Source organism: Balaenoptera physalus (assembly GCF_965194825.1).
Source record: "Balaenoptera physalus genome assembly, chromosome: 10".
Classification (NCBI taxonomy): Eukaryota; Metazoa; Chordata; class Mammalia; order Artiodactyla; family Balaenopteridae; genus Balaenoptera; species Balaenoptera physalus.
In genome coordinates, this window is record NC_138889.1 from 86,605,220 (window position 1) to 86,628,871 (window position 23,652).

General features: G+C 36.0%; 2 protein-coding genes across 9 annotated transcripts in view; one reads left to right on the top strand and one right to left on the bottom strand.

The window, feature by feature from the left end:
• IMMP1L (inner mitochondrial membrane peptidase subunit 1) overlaps positions 1–17,976 on the bottom strand; it is a 73,836-nt gene extending 55,860 nt beyond the window's left edge. For 3 of the 7 annotated variants that reach the window (XR_014267938.1, XR_014267939.1, XR_014267940.1), the window contains exon 1: positions 17,834–17,960. Coding sequence is in view for 3 of the 7 variants with exons in the window: in XM_082476740.1 (XP_082332866.1) it covers positions 4,730–4,812; positions 7,047–7,063 (100 nt within the window). In the remaining 4 variants the exon portion in view is untranslated. Of the gene's footprint in view, positions 1–4,729; positions 4,813–7,046; positions 7,092–17,833 lie in introns of all 7 variants that reach the window. The other 4 variants (XM_082476740.1, XM_082476742.1, XM_082476741.1 and 1 more) reach the window with 4 other exon arrangements.
• Positions 17,977–18,027: 51 nt separating this feature from the next.
• ELP4 (elongator acetyltransferase complex subunit 4) overlaps positions 18,028–23,652 on the top strand; it is a 225,871-nt gene continuing 220,246 nt past the window's right edge. Inside the window, exon 1 of one of the 2 annotated variants that reach the window (XM_082476675.1) lies at positions 18,028–18,324. In XM_082476675.1, the coding sequence (XP_082332801.1) occupies positions 18,102–18,324 (223 nt within the window). In that variant the 5' untranslated portion in view covers positions 18,028–18,101. The remainder of the gene's footprint in view (positions 18,325–23,652) is intronic. The other variant, XM_082476676.1, reaches the window with a different exon arrangement.

The window sequence follows — 23,652 nt, forward strand, 5'->3', positions numbered from 1 at the left end:
GGGAAAATGACATGAGAAGCTTGACTTGAGTGTATGATATCAAGACTACAGTTACTCTCTAATAATCATCATTAATTTGACTTAAGTTGAAAGAAACTCTGATATATTCATCTTTTACTCTTTAACGCTAAGCTAGTCATAGCATTATTTCTTATTTTTTGCTCTCCTTAAAGTCTTCCCCATCCTATTTCTTGCCTTTGCTTTTGTACATTTCACTTTTCTGATACTTCCTCATTTTTGCCAATCTACCTTCCCTCTCCTTTAAAATGCATTTCTGTTTCAACCCCAATTTTTGTTTTATTTAATCTCCTCTCTTTATGACCCTAACATCTTTCTTCCCTTTTCTCTTAGGACCCTTAAAAGTGAGGGTTTTTTTTTTCTTTTTTGTTTTTTTCTGTAACAACAATCTGCTTAAATATACTCTTTCATCCACTTACAGGCACTGTGCTTGATTTTAATAATCCCACCTGATTAGAACACTCAACTAAATATACTTAAATTATATTGCTGCTACTCATAAAAATATTTTTTCCTCTGAGTTACTGAAATATTTGAAGAACTCACTAAACATTTTGGAGCCAGTCTTTTTTTTTTTTAAGATTTATTTATTATTTATTTATTTTTGGCTGCGTCGGGTCTTTAGTTGCGGCACACAGGATCTTCGTTGAGGCATGCGGGATCTTTCATTGCGGCGCATGGGCTTCTCTCTAGTTGTGGCGTGCGGGTTTTCTCTCTCTAGTTGTGGCATGTGGGTTTTCTCTCTCTGGCTGTGGTACGTGGGCTCCAGAGCATGTGGGCTCTGTAGTTTGCATCACACAGGCTCTCTAGTTGAGGCATGTGAGCTCAGTAGTTATGGTGCGTGGGCTTAGTTGCCCGGCTGCATGTGGGATCTTAGTTCCCTGACCAGAGATCGAACCCACGTCCCTTGCATTGTAAGGCGGATTCTTTACCACTGGACCACCAGGGAAGTCCCTGGAGTCAGTCTTAAAACACCCCAAATCTCAAGGAAATCTAATCACACACTCCTTCCATTCAGTTTGAGAGGTGATTTAGGATCTTACTATATGGTGTGAATAAATACTGAGTAACAAACTTTTTTAAGTTAACAGAACTTTGCTGCTTTTATTCATGTGTGTGTATGCCCATGTGTACAATATCCTCATCAAAAAGCAAAGACACATTAAAGAGCCCCGTACTTCTAATATATATTATAAAGTCTAAAAAGAAAAGTGATTTCCCTATTCGGCACTTTCTAATCTGAATATTAACATTAACAGTATTAGTGTATGGTGAAATAATCTCACAACAAAATATTATGCAAAACTTTGAGTTTTAAAAATGAGAAATAGATTATATAACACATTTATAATATAATTCCTAAAAAGAGACTATAGTGGGTTGAGTAGTGTTCTCCCTTCCCCCCAAACTCATGTCCACTTGGAACCTCAGAATGTGACCCTATTGTAACACTGGATCTTTGCAGATATAATCAAGGTAAGGATCAATATGAGATCATATTAGATTAGGGTGGGCCCTAAATACAATGAGAATGTCCTCAAAGGAGACCGAAAAGGACACACAGAGACACAGAGAAAAAGACAATGTGAAAATGAAGGCAGACATTGAAGTTATGTTGCCACAGCCAAGGAAAGACAGGAGCCACCAGAAGCTGGAGGAGGCAGAGAAGGATCCTCCTCTAGAGCTGTTAGAACAAACATAGCTCTGTTGACACCATAATTTTGGACTTCTGGCCCTGGAAACTGTAATGAAGTAAATTTCTGTTGTTTTAAGCCACCAAGTTTGTGGTAATTCGTTATGGAATTCCTAGGAAATTAAAAAGATTTTGGTACCAGGAAGTGGGGTGTTGCTGTAACAGATAACAAAAAATTTAAGAAAAATAATAATAAGACTGAAGAGACTATTGGTAGATTGCCTTGAAGAGCCAGCTGATATTGGATTGACCAAAAAGTTCGTTCAGGCTTTTCCATAAAATGGTACAGAAAAACCCGGACAAACTTTTTGGCCAACCCAATAGAAATGAGACGTTAAGGAGATTCTGGTGAATGCTCAGAAGGAAGTGAACAGGATGGCTGAGAACACTTGTATCACCTTAGAGAATACACTTATTTGTCAGGAACAGAATGCTACAGAAATATGAACATTAACTGGACTTCTGGTGAAGTCTCAAGAAGGGAATGAGAGATGTTATTGAACACTAGAGGGAAGGCAGTCTTTGTTACAATGTAGTAAAACTGAAATGTGTTCTAATGTTGGGTGAAAAGTAGAACTTGTAAGTGATGAGCCTGAATGTTTAGCTGAGGAGATTTCCAAGCAAAATGTTGAAGGCATGTACTGGTTTCTCCTTGCTGATTATGGTAAAATGTGAGAGAAAGGAGATAAATTGAGGAATGAAAAAGGATAAAAGGAGATAAACTGAGAAAGTTAAGCAGAAAGAAATCAGCACTTGATGATTTGGAAAATTCTCAGCATATCTAGATTGCAAAAGATGCTAACATGACAAATCATTAGGAAAATGCAAATCAAAACCACAATGAGATACCACTTCAAACTCATTACAACAGCTATGATCCAATAAAGAAAGAAAGAAAGAACAAAAGTTGCTGAGGATTTGGAGAAATTGGAACCTCTCTGTACTGCTGGTGGGAATGCAAAATGGTTAAGCCACTGTGGAAAACACTTTGGTAGTTCCTTACAAAGTTAAACATATGCTTCAGCAATTCTACTCCTCGGTATATACCTAAAGGAATTCTAACAGATACTTGTACTCTGATGTTCATTACACCAGTATACACAATAGGCAAAAGATGGAAACAGAACAAGTGTCTATCAACAGATGTATGGATAAACAAAATGTGCTATATACGTACGATGGAATACTATTCAGCCATAAAAAGGAATGAATTTCTGACACATGATACAAGATGGATGAACTCTGCAAAACACTATGCTAAGTGAAAAACATTATGCAAATGCTAACAAAGAACAAATATTATATGATTTCACTTATGTGAGGTACCTAGATAGGCAAATTCATAGACAGGAAGTAGAACAGAGGTACCAGAGGCTGTGGTGATGGAGTGTGAAGGTTATTGCTCAATGGGTAAAGCATTTCCCTTTGGGATGATGAAAAAGCTCTGGAAAAAGATAGTGGCAATGTTTACACATCATAAATATACCTAATGCCATCGAATTGTACACTTAAAAATGATTACAATAATAAATCTTATGTTATGTATATTTTTATCACAAAAAGATTTTTCCTATGGGAAAAGGACCCAAGACCTTGAGCCAGATGCAAAGGCTGACATAACTACTTCAACTAGAGAATCAAGACTGAGCTACTGATAAGCTCTAAAATGAACATATTCCAATGCTCAGTGAGGGAAAAGGATCATCATATATGATAGCAATTCATTAATTCCATATGAGTTCATTTAGGAAATGTTAATAGAAAAGGAAACATGAGCTGCTTTTTAAATTTTTTTAAAATAACCTTAGAATACCAAACAGACTACAAAATTAATTTCAAATCTTTCACTCTGGAGAATGATAAAATTATAGTACAAAATGGCCTTTAATTTTTTTTTTTTAACTTTGCATTTTGGGGAATGAAAAAATATAAAAGGTAAAAACATGGCTTTAAATTTCTAAAGATTTTTAAAAGCAAATATATTTAAATGATTAAAAATCTTGTTTCAGTGCTGGACAACTCTGATAAAAAGTTCTTTAATATGAGTTGAAACTGAACTTTCTATGCTTTGGAGAAACAAAGGGGTCTGATTTCTCTTTCACAAGATTAAGACAGGTCTTCTGAAACTCAAAATCATTCACCTCTGTGTTAAATTTATGTCTCACTTACTACTTGTTTCATATCACATTCTCAAACCATCCTGGTTACTATGAATTTACTCATTTTATCAAGACAAATATGCCTCATTCCTTACGCAAGTATCCATAAGCTGGCTAAATAAAAGGCTATCTTTAGGAGGATACTAATGCTGAGTTTGGGTTCAGGTACAAATCGTAAATAAGCTTGAATTTTGTCATCAGACAGCTCATCACAGTTGTGAATCCTAGCTCTATCATTTACCAGCTATGTGAGAAAGATGGTTAATTTTATGTATCACCTTGACTGGGCCATGCAGTGTCAAGATATTTGATCAAACATTATTCTGGGTGTTACTGTGAGGGTGTATTTGGATGAGATTAACATTTGGATCCTCAGATTAAGTAAAGCAGATTGCCCTCCCTAATGTGCGTGGACCTCATCCAATCCACTGAAGGCCTCGGTAGAATGAAAGGCCGACCTTTAGGCCACTAAAAGGGAGTGAAAAGCAGCAACATACTACAGGTTATGAAAACTTTTTAAAAGATAGAAATAACAGTGATAGGTAGAATAGGGCAGAGAGAGCAACATCCTAGCACAGGGTTTGGCAAACCATGGTTCACAGGGCAAACCTTCCAGGTTACCATCTGCTTTTGTATACCTTGCAAATTAAGACTGGTTTTTATACTTTTAAATGGCTCAAAGAAAAGAAGAATATTTTGTGACGTAAAAATTATATGAAATTCAAATTTCAGTGTTCATAAACAAAGCATTATCAAAACACAGCTGTGCTCATTTTTTAATATACTGTCTACAACTGCATTCCAATGGTAACGTTGAAAAGTTATGAAAGAGGACATGTGGAAAACCTAAAATACTTACTATTTAGTCTCCAAAAAAGTGTGTTGACCCCTGTCCAACTACACACACAGGAGAATGTTTCAGGGAAGATGTAACTTTTCTTCCTGTAGAAAGGGGTTGTGGGCTGAACCAATAGTTATGGAGGATAAAAAAAGGTTTAACCTGCCTGAGGAATCTGGGCTCCAAAGTATAGTGGTTGAAACCTAGGATAGGATCCTCCTTATCAGGCTATTAGAGACGGACCTGGCCTGTCTGCTTGCTCTCTGCTTATCCACTCTGAGCAAAACACACCAATAAATTAGTCCTACCTATACCCAAAGCAATCTACAGATTTAATGCAATCCCTATCAAAATACCCATGATATTTTTCACAAAAGTGGGACAAATAATCGTAAAATTTATATGGACACACAAAAGACCCCAAATAGCCAAAGCAACCTTAAGAAGAACAAAGATGAAGGTATCACACTCCCTGACTTCAGACTACTACAAAACTACGGTAATCAAAACAGTATGGTACTGGCACAAAAACAGAAACACAGATAAATGGAACATAACAGAGAACCCAGAAATAAACCCACCCATTTATGGTCAGTTAATCTATGACAAAGGAGGCAAGAATATACAAAGGAAAAAAGAGAGTCTCTGCAATAAGTGATGCTGGGAAAACAGGACAGCTACATGTAAAAGAATGAAAATAGAACATTTTCTCATACCATAAACAAAAATAAACTCAAAATAGATTAAAGACCTAAATCTAAGACCAGAAACCATAAAACTCCTAGAAGAAAACATGCAGAACACTCTTTGACATAAATTGTAGCAATATTTTTTGGATCTGTCTCCTAAAGCAAAGGAAACAAAAACAAACATAAACAAATTGGACCTAATTAAAGTTAAAAGCTTCTACAGAGCAAAGGAAACCATTGACAAAACAAAAAGAAAACCTACTAAATTGGAGAAAATATTTGCAAATGATATGACTGATGAGGGGTTAATATCCAAACTATATAAACAGCTCATACAACTCAATATCAAAAACAAACAAGCAAACAAACAAAAAAATTTAACAACCCAATTTAAAACTGGGCAGAAGACCTGAATAGACATTTTTCAAAAGAAGACATACAGATGGCCAACAGGCACATGAAAAGATGTACAACATCAGTAATCATCAGAAAAATGTCACTCAAAACCCCGATGAGATATTACCTCACAACTGTCAGAATGGCTATCATCAAAAAGACCACAACTAACAAATGTTGGTGAGGAGTCTGAGAAACGGGAATCCTCATATACTGGTAGTGAGAATGTAAATTGGTAGAGCCACTATGGAAAACAGCATGGAGAGTCCTCAAAAAAATTAAAAATAGAACTACATGATCCAACAGTTCCACTTCTGGATATATATCCAAAGAAAACAAAAACACACAATTTGAAAAGATATATGCACCCCAGTGTTCACAGCAGCATTATTTACAATAGCTAAGATATGAAAGCAATCTAAGTGTCCATCAACAGATGAATGGATGAAAAAGATGTAGTATACATATACAATGGAATATTAGTCATAAAAAAAAGAAATTCTGCCATTTGCAACAACATGGATGGACCTAGAGTATATTTTGCTTAATGAAATAAGTCAGACAGAAAAAGACAAATACTGTATGTTATCAATTATATGTGAAATCTAAAAAATAAAATGAATGAATATGACAAAACAGAAACAGATTCATAGATATAGAGAATAAACAAGTGATTACCAGTGGGGAGAGGGGTGGGGGGAGGGGCAAAATAGGGGTAGGGGATTAAGAGGTACAAACTACTATGTACAAAGTAGAGAAGCTACAAGGATATACTGCACAGCACAGGCAATATAGCCAATATTTTATAATAACTTTAAATTTTTATTTATTTATTTATTTATTTATTTATTTATTTATTTATTTATTTATGACTGTGTTGGGTCTTCATTTCTGTGCGAGGGCTTTCTCTAGCTGCGGCAAGTGGGGGCCACTCTTCATCGCGGTGCGCGGGCCTCTCACTATTGCGGCCTCTCTTGTTGCGGAGCACAGGCTCCAGACGCGCAGGCTCAGTAGTTGTGGCTCACGGGCCCAGTTGCTCCGCGGCATGTGGGATCTTCCCAGACCAGGGCTCGAACCCGTGTCCCCTACATTGGCAGGCAGATTCTCAACCACTGCGCCACCAGGGAAGCCCTATAATAACTTTAAACAGAGTACAATCTATAAAAATACTGAATCACTATATTGTACACCTGAAATTAACATAATATTGTAAATTGACATACTTTAATAAAAAAATACTAAGTCCTACCTACCCATAAGGAATTTCCATCAGTATTCTTTCCGTTTAGGGTAATTTGCTAGAGAAAGAAAGAAGAGAAAACCCACTCCAGTTATCTATATTATTCAACTGGTCATATATCAACATGAATGAACAACCAAGGATCAGCAACGTTTAAGGAAACCACAAGAATGAAAAAGAAGGCCCATGATGAAAAACAGAACAAGCAACTCTGGAGAAATCAGAGGTAATTCAGGGAGGAAAATAAAAGGAAAATAATTCTATTTAACATCTTCAGAGATATTAGTTAAGATATTGTATCTATGCGACAACAGGCATATGAAAGAGTAGAATTAAAGCAACAAAGAGTAGAGTTTAAAGAAATTTAAAATAGAATGCCTGTCCACCACCAACTCCCCCCACATATACAAAAAAATAGAAAAGTTGAAACAAAAGTTGAAGAAATACAGACTAACAACCCAAGGAGGGTAATAATCTCTCTAAAATGTTACAGGAAAAGACCCCCAGGGAATACAGAGCAGGAAAAAGAAAAATAAATAGATCCCTAGATACATCTTTTATGTAGAGCAGAGGTTGTCAAACTAGGGCCCATAAGCCAAATCCTGCCCACTCCATTCTAGCAAATAAAGTTTTACTGGAACACAGCCATGCTCATTCGTTTACATGTTGTCTATGGTTGCTTTTTTGCTACAACAACAGAGCTAAGTAGTTGCAACAGGGACCATATGGTCTGCAAAGCCTAAAATATTTACTATTTGGTCTTTCATAGAAAAATTTTGCTAAATATTGATCTAGAGCTATGCTGTCCAATACAGCAGCAACTAGCCAAAAGTAGTGTTTAAATTTAAATTACTAAAACAAAATTAAAAATTCAGTTCCTCAATCATATCAGCCACATTGTAAGTACCCAATAGCCATATGTATTTAATGGCTATTATACTGGTCAGTGTAGATATAGAACACTTCCATCAACACAGGAAGTACTACAGGACAGGGCTTACCTGGAAATTATAATATAATAAGCCACTACAGCTATATTTTAATTATTGCCTTTAAAAGTGCTACAATGAACAACAAAAAATACCTAAGAGAAGCAGGAAGAAAGATTAAATTCAGAAAAAGACAAAAATTAGTAACATTAGAAAAGGAAATAATTAATGCCTAAATCTAAGGCATCATTCTATGAAAATAGCATTAAAATAGATTATTTTTAATCCTTTAAAGTTACTGAGAGAAAAATCCAAAGATATAGCATTACAAATGAGAAACTAAATATCATAATGGATATGGACGAGATTATGAAACAACTCAATGTAGAGAATGCAATTAATTAATGCTACCAAATTTGAAAATAATTTTAAAAGTGTTTCCTAAGAAAATATAATTCAAAGAAAGGTAGAACAAGAGCTGTGAACAAAAAAGTTTAAAAAAATGTTGTGTAATTTAGTTCTGAATTTACGATGAAAATGTTTGCTAGGATTTTTAACTTTCATCTTATCCTACAAGAAACTTCATATTCTTAAACTGGGAAATAGCAGTCAAAATATTTCCCTCTGCTAACACTACTTATTGGGCCAAGAAATATTTATTTCTTCAGAGGGGATCAGCACTAGTCTAAATGATCTTTCATGCAAAATCAGTAGATGTGATGTAAGAAGCTTCACGAGGAATGGTTTTAAATATCTGGCCTTTCCCTGGGGTCCCATAATTATTCATACTGTGGAGGAATTGATACCTCATCAGAAATGTCCAGGATAATTAGAATAATGCATGGGCTTAGATTAGCACCGCAGCTTTATGCCTGTGAGACTCCTCTAGTTGACACAGGAAAGGGGCACCAGGCATTAGTCAGCAGTTGTTAAATTCCTTACTTGGGCTCCATGCAAAGAAGAACAACAGTCCCCGATTGGGAGATACACCTATGCTGGGCCATTCTACCTCTGGAATTTCTTTTTCCTTTAACACTAAAAATTTTTAGTGTTTTATTAGTGTTTACCACTAAAGATGTCTTGTTCACCTTTATAGACACATTTACTTGAAAAATCTCCTTGAACCAAAACATGTTTATCTTTTGACACATCTACCCTATTACACTGAATATTCCCAGATGAGTATATAGTGGATTTTTAAATTTTAACTTAAAATCCCAGTTTTCTGCTTATACTTAAGAATCCACTACAATTGGGATGAACATAAGTTCTCATCTGCCCTGGACAGTCCCAGATTACACCTGCTTTCCTGGCATCCAATAATTCATGTATTTCAGCACTCTCAAAAGTGTTCCAAAAATTATTGAGGAAATCTAAACAAAAAGTAAAAAATGTTTTAAAATAAATGATGAAAACATAAAATGTTAAAAGTTGTAGGATACAGCTAGAACAGTGCTTGGGGAAAATCACCCTTAACTATAAATAGTATACTAGAAAAGAAGAAAGGTGGAAAATCAATGAATTAAGCTTTTATCACAAGAGAGAAAACCCAAAATTTCAGCAAATCAAAACCAAAGAATGTAGGAGGAAGGAAATAATAAGAGCAATAATCAATAAAATAGAAAGTAAAAAATTTTACAAAAACAGGAAAAAAATTTAAAAGCCAAAAGTTGGGTTTAAAAAAAAAAAAGATTAATAAAAATGAAAAATCCCTAGCAAACCTAAAAAAGAAAAAAAGAAGAAACACAAGTAACCAATATCAGCAATAAAGAAATCATTTACAGTCACTAAAAAGTAAGCTCATAACAGACGAATCCTCCCTTAAGTAACAACCACAAACTCAGGACAAAATACAAGAACAATTATGTGAAGGCTCTACAGATTGAACAGAACAAGATTTTGTTGGTGAGTCAAACTTGTAAGAAGGGATTTCCAAAGGGTGAGCATCTTACTTTTACTGATTTAGCTTGAGTGCAGTGCAGTACAGGTGGTTAAAATTCTGAGAGAAAAGAAGTCATCCTTCTGGAGAACCTGAAGAATCATACACTAACCAATGGAATGGTAAGTCCAGAAAAGTCTACCTAATATGTGTGACTCTATTTACTGAAAAAGTAATGTTCAATATGGCAGGGAAAGAACTGTCTTTTCAATAAATGGTGCTAGGTCAATAGGATATCTATGTAGGAAAAACAAATAGACCTTCAGCCCTGCCTCACACCAAAGACAAAAAAAAAATCAATTCCACCAGCATGCAGACTCAAATGTTTAAAAGTAAACAGCAGGGCTTTTAGATGAAAATATTGAGATTATCTTTGAACTCTTGGGAGTAGGCAAACCTAGCCATAAAGTGCTAGACATAAGGAGAAAACCTTCAGAATACATTCTGACTAAAATCAAAAGACGATGAACCGGTTTGCAAGGCAGAAATAGAGACACAGATGTAGAGAACAAACATATGGACACCAAGGGGGGGAAAGCTGGGGTGGGGGGCTGGTGGTGGTGGGATGAATTGGGAGATGGGATTGACATATATACACTAATATGTATAAAACAAATAACTAATAAGAACCTGCTGTATGAAAAAAATAAATTTAATTAAATTAAAAGAATACGAAAAGGAAAGCCACAGACTAAGAGAATATATTTGTAACACATTTATTTGAAACTGAACTCTTAACCAAAATATAAAAAGAACTCCTACAAATCCAGATTGAAAGACAAACAGTGCAATTTTTAAAAATTGGCAAAGACACAAATAGAATCTTCACAGAAGAGGTTATCCAAATGGCCAATAAACATAAGAACAGGTGCTCAACTTCATCAGTTCAAATCCAAATGAAAATGTCATACCATAATCCTCCCCAAATGGCTAAAATGAAAAGAAAGACAATACTAAGTGTTGGTAAGGATGAGAAGCAACCAAAATTCTCTAACATTCCCGGTAAGAGTGTAAATTGGTACAACCATGTTAGAAAAATGTTTGGCCACAAATAGTAAACTAGCCAAATCCCTTTCAACAGTAGAATGGATAATGAATTGTGACACAGTTACACAATACTATATAGCAATACTATACAGTAACAAATACTCCACAACTGTACACATTAATAACAGACATTTCATAAATATAACAGTGAGCAAAAGAAATCCAACACAAGAGTAAATGGTGTATGGCCTCATTTATATAAAATACAAAGACAGCTAAAACAATCTGTGATGTTGGAACTCAGGACTGGGATTTCCCTTTATGAGTATACTGACAGGAAGCAAAAAGGGATTGCATGGGGTCCAAGAACTCCCTCTGTGCAGGCATGACCCTGGCATTCACTCATTCAATTATGCTGCCAGAATACTATCAGACCCCATGATAAGCCTCACCATTTCTGTTATATGCTTTACATGCACAGACACAATGGTAATATGAGCCCTCGGTCTCAGAAAACTCAAAAGGCCAACCAAAGGGGTACGCACTTCTGTCATGGGGCGCTAGTTGCTTATCATGACCATTATGTTTTCTGGTGTACCTTTAATAGGTCACTGCAGTCTTTCAATTGTACCTGCAGACTTCTCAGAATACCCTTGTGGAAATGGTCCCACTATTTGGCCACAAGGGTGATATACACGCTGTTTATGAAACTCTCAGACTTAGATTTTATATAGCTGATTTCTTTGTACTTTGGACACTTTTTTTTTAGGGACTTTATTATAGAGCAGTTTTAGGGTTACAAAAAATTAGGAGGAAGTACAGAAATTTCTTATACACTCCTTACACCACACATGTATAGCTTCCCCCATTATCAACATCATTCACCAGAATGGTGCATTTTTTACCAAGGAGGAACCTACACTGACCCATCATAATCACGCAAAGTCCATAGTTTACCACAGAGTTCTTTTTTGATGCTGTACATTCTGTGGGCTTGCACAAAAGTATAATGACATATATCCATCATTATAATACACAGACTATTTTCACTGCCCTAAAAATCCTGTGCTCTGCCTATTCATCTCTCCCTGCAACCATCTCTGCCAATCACTGATCTTTTTATTGTCTCCATAGTTCTGCATTTTCCAGAATGTCACATAGTTGGAATCAGTATGTAGCTTTTTCAAATTGGCCTCTTTCACTTAGTAATTTGCATTTGAGGTTTCCCCATGTCTTTTAATGGCTTAAGAGCTTGTTTGTTTTTAGCGCTGAATAATATTCCATTGTCTGGATATACCACACTTTATTTATCCATTCACCTACTGTAAGACATCTTGGTTTCTTCCAAGTTTGGGCAGTTATAAATAAAGCCTCTATAAACATCCATGTGGAGGTTTTTATATGGATATGTTTTCAACTCCATGGGGTGAATGCCAAGGGGGCACAATTGCTGGATCATATGGTAAGAGTATGTTTAGTTTTGTAAGAAACCTCCAAACTGTCTCTCAAAATGGCAAAAGCATTTCGCATTCCCACCAGCGCTGTATGAGAGTTCCTGTTGCTCCACATCCTCACCAGCATTTGGTGATATTAGTGTTCAGGATTTTGGCCCTTCTAATAGATGTGCAGTGGTATTTCAATGTTGTTTTAATTTGCATTTCCCCTGATGACATATGATGGGAAGTATCTTTTCATATGCTTATTTGCCATCTGTATATCTTCTTTGGTCAGGAGTGTCAAGGTCTTTCGCCCATATTTAAATCAGGATGCTTATTATTATTGAGTTCTTTGTGTATTTTGGACAACAGTCCTTTATCAGATGTGTCTTTTGCAAACATTTTCTCCCAGTCTGTGGCTTGTCTTCTCATTCTCTTGATACTGTCTTTCACAGAGCAGAAGTTTTTAATGAAGTTCAGCCTGTCGATTATTTCTTTCATAGATTATGCCTTTGGTGTATCTAAAAAGTCACTGCCATACCCAAAGTAAGCTATGTTTTCTCCTATGTTATCTTTTAGGAGTTTTATAGTTTTGTGTTTTACACTTAGGTATGTGATCGACTTTGAGTTAATTTTCCTGAAGTAAAGTCCGTGTCTAGATTTATATACTTATTGATTTTTTACATGTGTATGACTAGTTGTTCCAGCACCATTTGTTGAAAAGACTATATTTGCTCCACTGTATTGTCTTTGTTCATTTGTCTAAGATCAGTTGACTATATCCATGTGAGTCTATTTCTGGGTTCTCTATTCTGCTCCACCAATCTCTTTGTCTATACTTTTATACTTTATAGTAAGTCTTGAAGTCAGGTAGCATCAGTCCTCCAACTTTGTTCTTCAATATGGTGTTTCCTATTCTGTATCTTTTGCCTCTCCATATAAACTTTAGAATCAGCTTGTTAATATCCAAAAAATAACCTGCTAGGATTTTATTTGGGATTGCATTGAATCTACAGATCAACTTGGGAAGAAATGACATAATGAAAATATTGAGTCTCCTATCCACGAATATGGAATATCTCTCCATTTATTTAGTTCTTCTTTGATTTGGTTCATCAGAGTCTTGAACTTTTCCTTATATAGATCTTATACACTTTTTGATTCATACCTCATTATTTTATTTTGGGGGATACTTATGTAAATTGTATTGTTTTTAATTTCCAATTCCACTTGTTCATTGTTAGTATATAGGAGCTTATTTTATTTTGATATCAAGGTCAGAAGGTTTTACTGAGGATGTGTAGGTTGAAGTGAGATTTGAAGGATAAATAGAAGTTAACTAGTGGCCTTTTGGATGAAGGGAACAAGGTGAGTACAGGAGAATAAATGAATGATAGAGTGAAGAGAGTAAGGGAATTTATAGAGTGATGTGACTAGAGAGCTAAGTAGTGGAAACCAAATGCATGTCCTTAAAAGTTTTGTTTTTATACTATATGATCAGACATCTATTTTGAAAGGATTGGGATGGCTCTTGAATGGAGAATGTACTGCAGGAGAACCAAAGATGAGAGCTAAATGCTCTAGAATGGATTAGGGAGTTACTGAGAAGTAAACTCCATAACTCTTGGTAAGAGACTGGCTATGGAGGAATGAAGCTTAAGAGAGGAATTGAGTATAGTGAGTTGGCTCAGGCAACTAATTCTACAAACGGTCTTATCATTTACCTAGATACAAAACACCAAAGTCTGGGGCATTATGAGTTTGAGGTCCCATTAAGACTTTCAGAAAAAAGGTAAATATCTGAATTTATGATTCTCAAGATCAGAGAAGCAATCTGGACTATAAATATGTTAGTCATTGGTGTATAAATAGGAACTAAGGTCCTGGGAATGGATGAAGGTAAGAATATGGAACAAGAAAAGAGAAAATGGTCTTAAAAACTCCAAGATTTAATGGCAAAAGGAAAACAAAGAGTCTTATGTTCATTTACACTTTTTAGCCATTGAATTTAGCCTCCTCCTTTCAAATACTGATCCCTTTCCTGTGCTCCAGATTCCATTCCTTCTACCTCATTCAGGTTCTTTTCCTCATCCATTGCCAAGAATGTTTTCCAGTAGCTTTATCTCTCTCTCTCTCTCTTCCTTCCCCTCTCCTTCTCCCTTCCTCTCCCACACAAGAAAACTGCTCCCTTAAACCTCTGTCATCTCCCTCTACCCCCTTCACAGCAAACCCTTCTAAAATGTAAAATGGTCTACTGTTATGGAATATTCAACTTCACTTCCCATTCAATTCCAAACAGAATTATTTGACCTTTCAGTATGCTACTCCATCAAACCTGCTCTTAACAAAGCCAAAAATAAATCATTATTACTAAATCAAGTAAACACTTTCCAATTCTTATTTTACTTTCTCCTCCTCTGCACAGCTTTCAAGTGTTCATGTTCCCCAAAGTTTATTCCTGGTTCTTTTTTCTTCTCACTCTAAAGTATACATTTCCTTGGTGAGCTTATCCATTCCCTTAAGGTAAACTCCCACCATGGGCTAATTAATTTCTAATATATATGTTTCATCTAGAGATCCCTCTCTCACATAGCCTACTGCATATTGGACATCTCCACTTGGATACTCCACAGGTATTTTACTCCAATTAAATACATTCAATACATAAAAAAACGTGATCTCCCATTCCCTAAAACAACCAACCGCACAACTATAAAGTTCTACTGTTCCTCCTTTATTCTTTATCCTCCACCATCCAGAAAGCTGCTCAATACAGAAACCTGTTAGTCATCTTTGATTCCTACTGTCAACCTTCCTTGGTCATATCAATTCCACCCATTATAGTAATCTCTTGATTCATTCCATTCTCTTTATCCCAATCACACTTAGCCAATCCATTCTCTTGCAGGATACTTTTTAGCCAAACGTAACGATCAAATATGATTATTATGTCATTTCTTTACCTGAATTTTTTCAATGATTTCCCATTATCCTTAAGGAAAAAAAAATTCATCTTAAAAAAAAATCAATTAGACTTTTATCTAATTTCTCTAGTCTCCTCTTCTCTTAGCACTATGCATAAATTATGAGAACTATTTGCACAGTAGCAATGAGAGCAGATTTACTGAAGGAGGGGAGGGAGCTTCCTTCTCAGGGTAAACTTACCCAGGATTCTCTATCTCAGTTCAAGTTATGTATTCTGTATTTGTCCTCCACAGCATTTAGAGTATACTTTATTATCCTATCCACCCACCTATCTCTCCCAACTGTGAACTCAAAGAGGGTAGAGACTAAGTATTCTTTCTCCTGTAACCTAGTACATAGCACACTCCATGAGATTTACTATGTGCTCAGTAAATAATTGTTATTAATCATTTAACACCACACCTAAACATATACCCTTTTAATTCTTCCCTTCCATAAAAACTTCATTTATTCCAATGTTTATATTCTACTCTACATACTGGTAAATTCAAGTATTGGGGATTATTTGCTTTGAGAGCAAAGGTTTTGTCTTTGCAAAAAAAAAAAAAATAGGACAGATTAATTTATTCTATGATAATGTTATACCAAAGATATATCCTAATTTCAGGAATGCCTTGGTGCACACATATGTCATGCTTCCTGGATTACAGTTAAAGCTGAAAAACAATTTTTCACTTCTAGTAATAAGGTTTAGAAAACTAAAGGCTGAAGTAGGGGCTTCCCTGGTGGCACAGTGGTTGAGAGTCTGCCTGCCGATGCAGGGGACACGGGTTCGAGCCCTAGTCTGGGAAGATCCCACATGCCGCGGAGCAACTGGCCCCGTGAGCCACAACTACTGAGCCTGCGCGTCTGGAGCCAGTGCTCCGCAACGAGAGGCCGTGACAGTCAGAGGCCCGCACACCGCGATGAAGAGTGGCCCCCGCTCTCTGCAACGGGAGAAAGCCCTCGCACAGAAACGAAGACCCAAAAACACAGCCAAGAAAAAAAAAAAAAAGAAAAAGTCTGAAGTAAAGATTAGAAAACAAGGGAATACGTAGTAAAGAAACCTATAAAAATTCAATATTTGTAGTACTTCAAAGTTTTCAGAGCAGCAAAACTATCTGAGAAGTTCCTATTTGATATTAGATTGCTTTGTCACTTTTTGTTTTGTTCTTCTTAGTATAATTATTTACTACAGGACAAAATTAACATATATTGTTCAATGTGTTCATTTTAACTGCTATGGTGTTTTCTATGTGTTAATCTTATCTCCCCCAAATGAGAACAGTTTTTACTTCTATAGGCCTAAAATGACAAGGTTAGCTCCAAGCAGACAGTAAACACTCAACAGCTATTTACTGAACAATTTAGATTACAGATTTATACTGGTGAGATTCTAAATGAAAGCATCTAAACTTTGATCAAGCTTTGCAGTTGATATATTGTTAAATAGCAAGGTGTCGTTTTAGTTTTTCTTTTCTGAACATTTTTCTTTAAAAAACAAACAAAAACCAAAAACCTTCCCAAATGAAAAACTCTAGTCACTATTTAGCAATATAATCTCAGTTTATCAAATAGAATCAGCCAAAAAGTCTTAACAGGTCACTGAGATTTAAAACAATTCAACGGCAAGAATTTCCATGAAGTCTGGATGTATTTTAAAAGTATCACAGATCACTATCAAAACCAACAATAACTATTAGTGCAAGCATAATTTGTGAGTCTTTTTTAGTTTAGACACTTGTCAATCATGAATGCCTTTAAAAATCAGTTACTCCAGTCCCCTACCCCCGGCCAGCTCAAAATTTTGAAAACAAAATTTAAATCGAAGGACGCAGTTCTAAATTACATGTTTTTTTCAATTTTAATAGGAATTAAACTTCCTATTCTAATAAGCTCTTGATTCAGAGTTCATAAATCACTTGAAAAAGAAAGCACGTACACATCTAACTCTTATCAGTTTTTCGGGGGAAAAAACCCCTGAAGTATTTTCTGTTGTTTGCAGGTGCCTTAACAGCAAACGACAATTAAATGTGTGAACAAGGTTGTCAGAGTAACACTTATCATTCACACCACTTATGGAAAGGCGCTCTAAGACTTCCAGAAGCACTAATTAAAATTAACGAAAGCTACTCACGGCGACTTGTCAGAGGGGTACATTTTGTCATTTGCTGTTTGAAACGGGGGAAAACCAAATCGCCTCAAAGCTCAGGAGTTTTTACTCTAACGTCTAAATCCAACCCACCTGTCACAGGCACTGAGGAACCAAGCCCAGGGGCTCAACAAGCAAGTCGCTAAGGTAAGAGTTCCAATCCCTTCCATATTACACAACCATTCAGAAAAAAACCTGAAGAGGATGGCGGAGGGAATTTTCCCCCAAAAAATCAGAAAAGGGGTGGGATAGAGTATCCTCTTTAATACTGAGCGGAGAAAAGTGCAAGGTCCTACTGGTATTTGCTTGATATACCGCTCCACCAGCCTTTTCTTTAACTCAGCGTGAATGAGGGCACTCAAAACGAGAAAAATGTTGAATGATATTACCCACCTCTAGTCTCAAAGAACTCCGAAGGCTCTCAGCCAGTACTCAGGGGGATCTCTTTCTCACCTGGGCCTTGAAGAAGTCCGTCGTCCTGACGTAGAATGCACTTTTCAGTAATACGCCTTGCCATTGGTTGACTCGGGAGGGAACTCTTACTCCTATTGGCTTCGGGAGCCGAGGAGGCGGCAAGGAGGCGGGAGTTTGGGGCTGGCTCTGACAGACCCGAGGCTTGAGCTCCCAGAGTTCCTATTGGGTCAACGCGCGAAGCGTCAAGATGGCGGTAGCGGCGACCTGTGGCACCGGCACCAGGAGTACTGGGTCTGTGGTGGTGGCGGCTAGCAGGAACAACGTCACCAGCTTCCAGCGGAGGGGTCCTAGAGCCAGCGGTACCGACAGCGGCTGCTCTCGACTGGTGTCCATCGCGGGGACACGACCGTCGGTGCGGAATGGACAGCTGCTGGTATCAACCGGGCTCCCAGCCCTGGACCAGCTCCTAGGTCGGTTCAGAACGGAGATCTGGGTTCAACAGAGGGAAAACTAGGGAGGGGACCTGCCCGGGGGAGCCACCCTGACCCCACACCTCTCTCTGACCTCTCAGCCTTCGGACGTGGAGAGGATAGCCCGGTCTGATGGAGATGGAGGGGAGGAAGGGTTGCATGGAGACATCTAAATGCTGTTAACTAAATCTGTTTTCGTGCTCCCACTTCCTACTCTGGTGCCCGCCAGCTTTTTTCTAGATTACGACAGGAAACCTACGTGCTTTTACCCTGACATGCTTCCTAGTCAAAGGGAATCATTAATGTTTGGAGACGGTTTGGCATTGATCTAGTATCCCGTCCTGGTCTGTGAATGTACCCTTCTGCCAACACCAGGTAGCTCACGGTTTGGACTAACAAAAGTTTGTATCAGTTGTGAGAGATGGGCTTCATTAGAAAATGCTGAAGAAAGTAACTTCCCCTCTTCACCACCAGGCTGCTTATCTCCTGGTTCTGCATCTTTAAACAAATTATATTGAGTTTAAGAGAATGTGTGTTAAAGGCTTATGTGGATCCAAAGTAGTTAAAGCCGGTCTTTGACCTTAGCAGTCATACCCAGCATCTGCGTTAAATATATGCATATTTGTTTTTGTTATTTTTTCTTCTATATATTTTGCTTCCCAGAGTTACATCTCAAACAATATGCTTAAAATTAATTCACATTTGACAAGAAAAGAAGTCCAGTTTTTAGGCTTTCCTGTATAATCTCTGGAATTTTTCATAAGAAGGCTACTAAAGAATATGCTTGATTCATAACTTATGTTGAAAAGATTGAACAGATTAGATTGGTAGGACAAAGCTGCGGTGTTAATAAGGCTTGTAAATTAGTTAATTCCTATCAAAATGCTACTTTACTAAAATTGGTCCATGTTTATATTCATAACATTTTTATAGGGTGAGATGTGTCAGTTAAGCCTTGTACACTTTCATAAAATATTACAAATGCCATTGCTTGTTCTTGTACTTCCCTTGACATTTTCTCTCTGTAATTTTTTTCCCACAGGTAGGCTTTTCAGATAGGTTTAGTGCAATAGAAAATGACGAGGCCAATGAAAAAGAGTATGGCTTCTTGCCTGTTATTTCATGACCTTAACTGGATCCTGGTTATTTCTACATAAATCTAAGTATTTTCCCTTAATTGTTTCAAGACTGTTGCCTTCCTCAATTGCATGGTACTATAAACAGAAATGATTCAAAATATCTAGTTAGCAAATATTTGTCTCACTTTCTTTCCCTTGTGAGCCTTACTTGGTGTCGTCCTATATTTAAACTTAAAGCTTGGAGGCTGTTCCTAGTCTTTAATTTTTTTTTTTTTTTTTCCTTTTTGTAACTCAATGGAGATATGTAACTTCATTCACTTGATCTTGAAACTCTTCAAACAAAAAGTTCACATTTTTAACATTATACTTTCAGTTCCTCATTAGAATAACAAAATGTGCCTAGCACAGTACCTGGTGTGTAGTAGATTCTAAATAAGTTCTTGGTTGAAGGAAAAATAATGTGTAGGAAAAAACCTGGACAAGAGTTATGAAACACATAGGATGGAATTATGTGTTTGAGTTCTAAAATCAGACTCAGAGATTAACATGAACAGGGTCACAAAACTAGTGACAATCTGGGCTGATCTTTAAGCTCCACGTTTAGTGCTCTGCACTATGCTGCAACTGTTTGAAATTTCTGAGAACTCTTTTCAAGTGTTTTTAACCATTTATTGAATCTAAGCCTAAAGATTTAACCATATAGTCTCTTAAAGCACCCACCAGAAAGGTGACCCAAAGCACCTTCCTCATGTGTTTCTACAGTGATATAAACTTGAACTGTAATTTAAAATTTTTCCAGATTTGCTTGGGGATGGGGACTCTAATAATTTGACTCTAACAAGCTTATGCTAAAAATTAGTGTTCATTAAGATGATTGAAATAAGTATCAGTTTTTGGGTATTTTGAAATATGTTTTGCATGTGTGCAGTTAATTCTCAAATTGCACAGAAGTTGAAGACATTGTTATAATAGGAGTTACTACATTTGGAATAATAAACTGTCTAGAAGTATTTCAGTTGTTGTTAACTTCTTAAGGCATTTTTGTATTTTGATTTTTCTATTTTGTGTGGCCCTATGGAGCAAACCCTATACATTTGTTTTTCATTAAACCATTATTTGAATGTGAAACATTTGGCTGCTAATGTGTATACACAAAAGTAAAAGCAATTCAGATTATATTATTGTTCTGAAATGTTATTTGACTCAGATTGTGACAAGTCTAATATAAACATATTGTGACAAAATGTAATGATAGTAGGATTTTATGATATTAGAATGATGAAACTATACTGTGATATTGTGATTCTTGCCTATATATATTCTGTGGTTACTGCGTAACAAGTAAATATTGTATTGTCACTGACATACACTGCAGTGATATTTTACTACTGCCACTGTGACATTATTGTAATTTTAAGTGCAGATGCAAAACATATTTGAAAGGCATAATACAGGCTAACTGAATATTAGTTATTTGATGATATGCTAATATTTCCATTGCTTACTCCAAAGTGTTTTATAAATTTGAGATTTCCCTATTACTGCATCTTTTACATGATCTAATTGTATTAAATATTTTTGTTCTGACAGCTTATTTTATTGTTAGATATCGATATACCTTTCCCAAGTTGGCTAATTTTTTTTTTTTTTAACTTTTGGGTTTATTTATTGATTGATTGCTTGCTTGCTTGCTTGCTTGCTTGCTTGCTGTGTTGGGTCTTCGTTTCTGTGCGAGGGCTTTCCCTAGTTGCGACAAGTGGGGGCCACTCTTCATCGCGGTGCGCGGGCCTCTTACTATCGCGGTCTCTCTTGTTGCGGAGCACAGGCTCCAGACGCGCAGGCTCAGTAATTGTGGCTCACGGGCCTAGTTGCTCTGCGGCATGTGGGATCCTCCCAGACCAGGGCTCGAACCCGTGTGCCCTGCATTGGCAGGCAGATTCTCAACCACTGCACCACCAGGGAAGCCCTGGCTAATTTTTTAAGTTCTGAGATTTCCTAACCCAGTTTCTCAATCCTGCCTTTCCAGGACATTTATGTTGTTATTTGAGGACACTATATGTAAATATTTCATTTTTCTTCTTCCAGGAATTTCCAAAGAGAGATTATACAGTAGGTAAAGGATTCTGGCAGAATTTCACTTTTTCTAGGATATATAGTCCATTTTAGGACCATATTAACCCGCAGGCTCATCCTTCAAAAAGATATTCGAAGGAACGATGACTTCTCAGGTTTAACTGGCTTAACTCTGTGCTGTTCAGAACTTTTTAAATTTTGACAGTCAAGTGAATGGAAGTAGGGATTAGGGTTAAATAATAGTCCAGGAAGAGGACTCTGAAGAAGCTTGAGGGTAGCTGCCATTTTCAACACTGCTGTGAAAAAATAAATACTGGTGGTTGTAGTTCCTTTGCTCCACTATATCTTAATCTGGAGTGTGGGATGATATGCATTGATCTTGGATTATATATTTAACATAATCCTGGTTATGACATTTTAACAATTGATAGCTGTACATTTAAAGTAAAAGTTTATTCCTTTGTATTGCTATGTAAAATTGTTTTGTGTAATTTAATCTACAGAACCATTCTCATTGCTGATGGCTTGTCTTTTTTGAATCCCATATTTGCCCAGCCAGTAGCTGTGATAATCAAGAGTTGTTGGGATGTTTCATACCTCCTAGAGAGAGAAGAAAAAGTAGACCTGTTAATGACATAACTGCAATTTAATTTGAAGTGTGGCATTAGTTAAGTAGTTAAGGATATTGCCATGAACCAAGAATATGAACTGGTTTTTTACGTTGCATTTTCCCTAAAATGCCTTTCTATAATTTTAAGCAAAACCATTTATAGAGAGCACTGGAAAGGACTGGTATAAATCACTTATCTTTCCTGATTTTTATTTCTTTTCCCTTTTACTTCCTCTAACTTTGAAAAAGGAGTTGCCCTTGTTGTAAAATAAGATACCACTTCTGGACCTTAATATTCTAATATATTAATTTGACCTCATTTACCCTAAATTTATAGCTTAATTAAAGATTTTTTTGGGGAAGGGTGTGGGATTGAATTTTCTCCCTCTAAATTAATATATCACTTTCTAACTAGTCACATGAAGTTTTTTTAATTCTTTCCTTCATATTTAAAAAAAAATAGAAAGATATTGGCACTTAAAGTCTTAAATTTTCTGATGTTTTTACACTATCAGATTTTTTTCTAGTTTTAAGACAAAATGCTGTCATTTTTTTAAAATGTAAAAGCTTGATGAAATTAATACTTTAAGATATCAGACTTGCAAAGTATCTTCAAGATTTCAAACTCATGTAGTCTTACAAGTTGATAAAATATTCTACCCATATTTTTTAGTAAGCTGGAGAATAACTTAAATATACTTCTTAAAAAGGTCTAGAAGTAAAACCAACAGTTTATTTGCTTAGTGACTTAGAATATTGATGATTTCTCTAAGATATGATTAAAGAGAAGAGGAGGCCATAAACAAAACCATTTTACTCCTTTGTATGTTTCATTATAGAAATAAGATGAGTGCTTACTTAACCCATTACTTACATGTCAGACATTTTAGTGGACTATTAGGAACTATTTTATTTCTATTTTAATTGGGAACTATTAGTGTGAAATCTGTGTTGCTTTTGAAGTTCCTAATGGATTACTGAATTTAAAGATGTATTAAAACTAACTTTTGTTGAACATGCCATGTCAAGACATGTTGGTTGTTTAAACTTTTCAATTTTTGGTAGGGAGCATGTCTACAAACTTATTCAAATTTACTCTAGTTTAAAATATAACTAGAACCTCAGTATATCAAGTGAGTTATTTCAAAATACCTTATACAGAAGTATTTTGGGGAAATGTGGGGTCTTGTCACACACTAAAATGAAGTTTGGAAGAATAGAGGAACTTTGCTGCTATATGTGTGTGTGTATGTACATGTCAAATAATTTTACCTCATATACATAGAATAAAAACTTGATTTACAAATAATTAATAAGGTGGCTTCTTATTTCCTATGACCAACCTTCCAAATGACCAACATTTACTAGGGCCAATTCAAATTTGAGTCTAGTGAATTTACATTATATAGCCCATTAGAAAAAAAGAAAGTTGCCTTTTTGTAAGAGAAGTCCTGATAGAATATTAATTTGGCTGATAAAAGTCATTAAACTGTCTTCATATTATCTTGTTTTAAGTAATGTTCAAATTTTCCAAACATCAGAATTTTAATATATGTGAGATTTTAA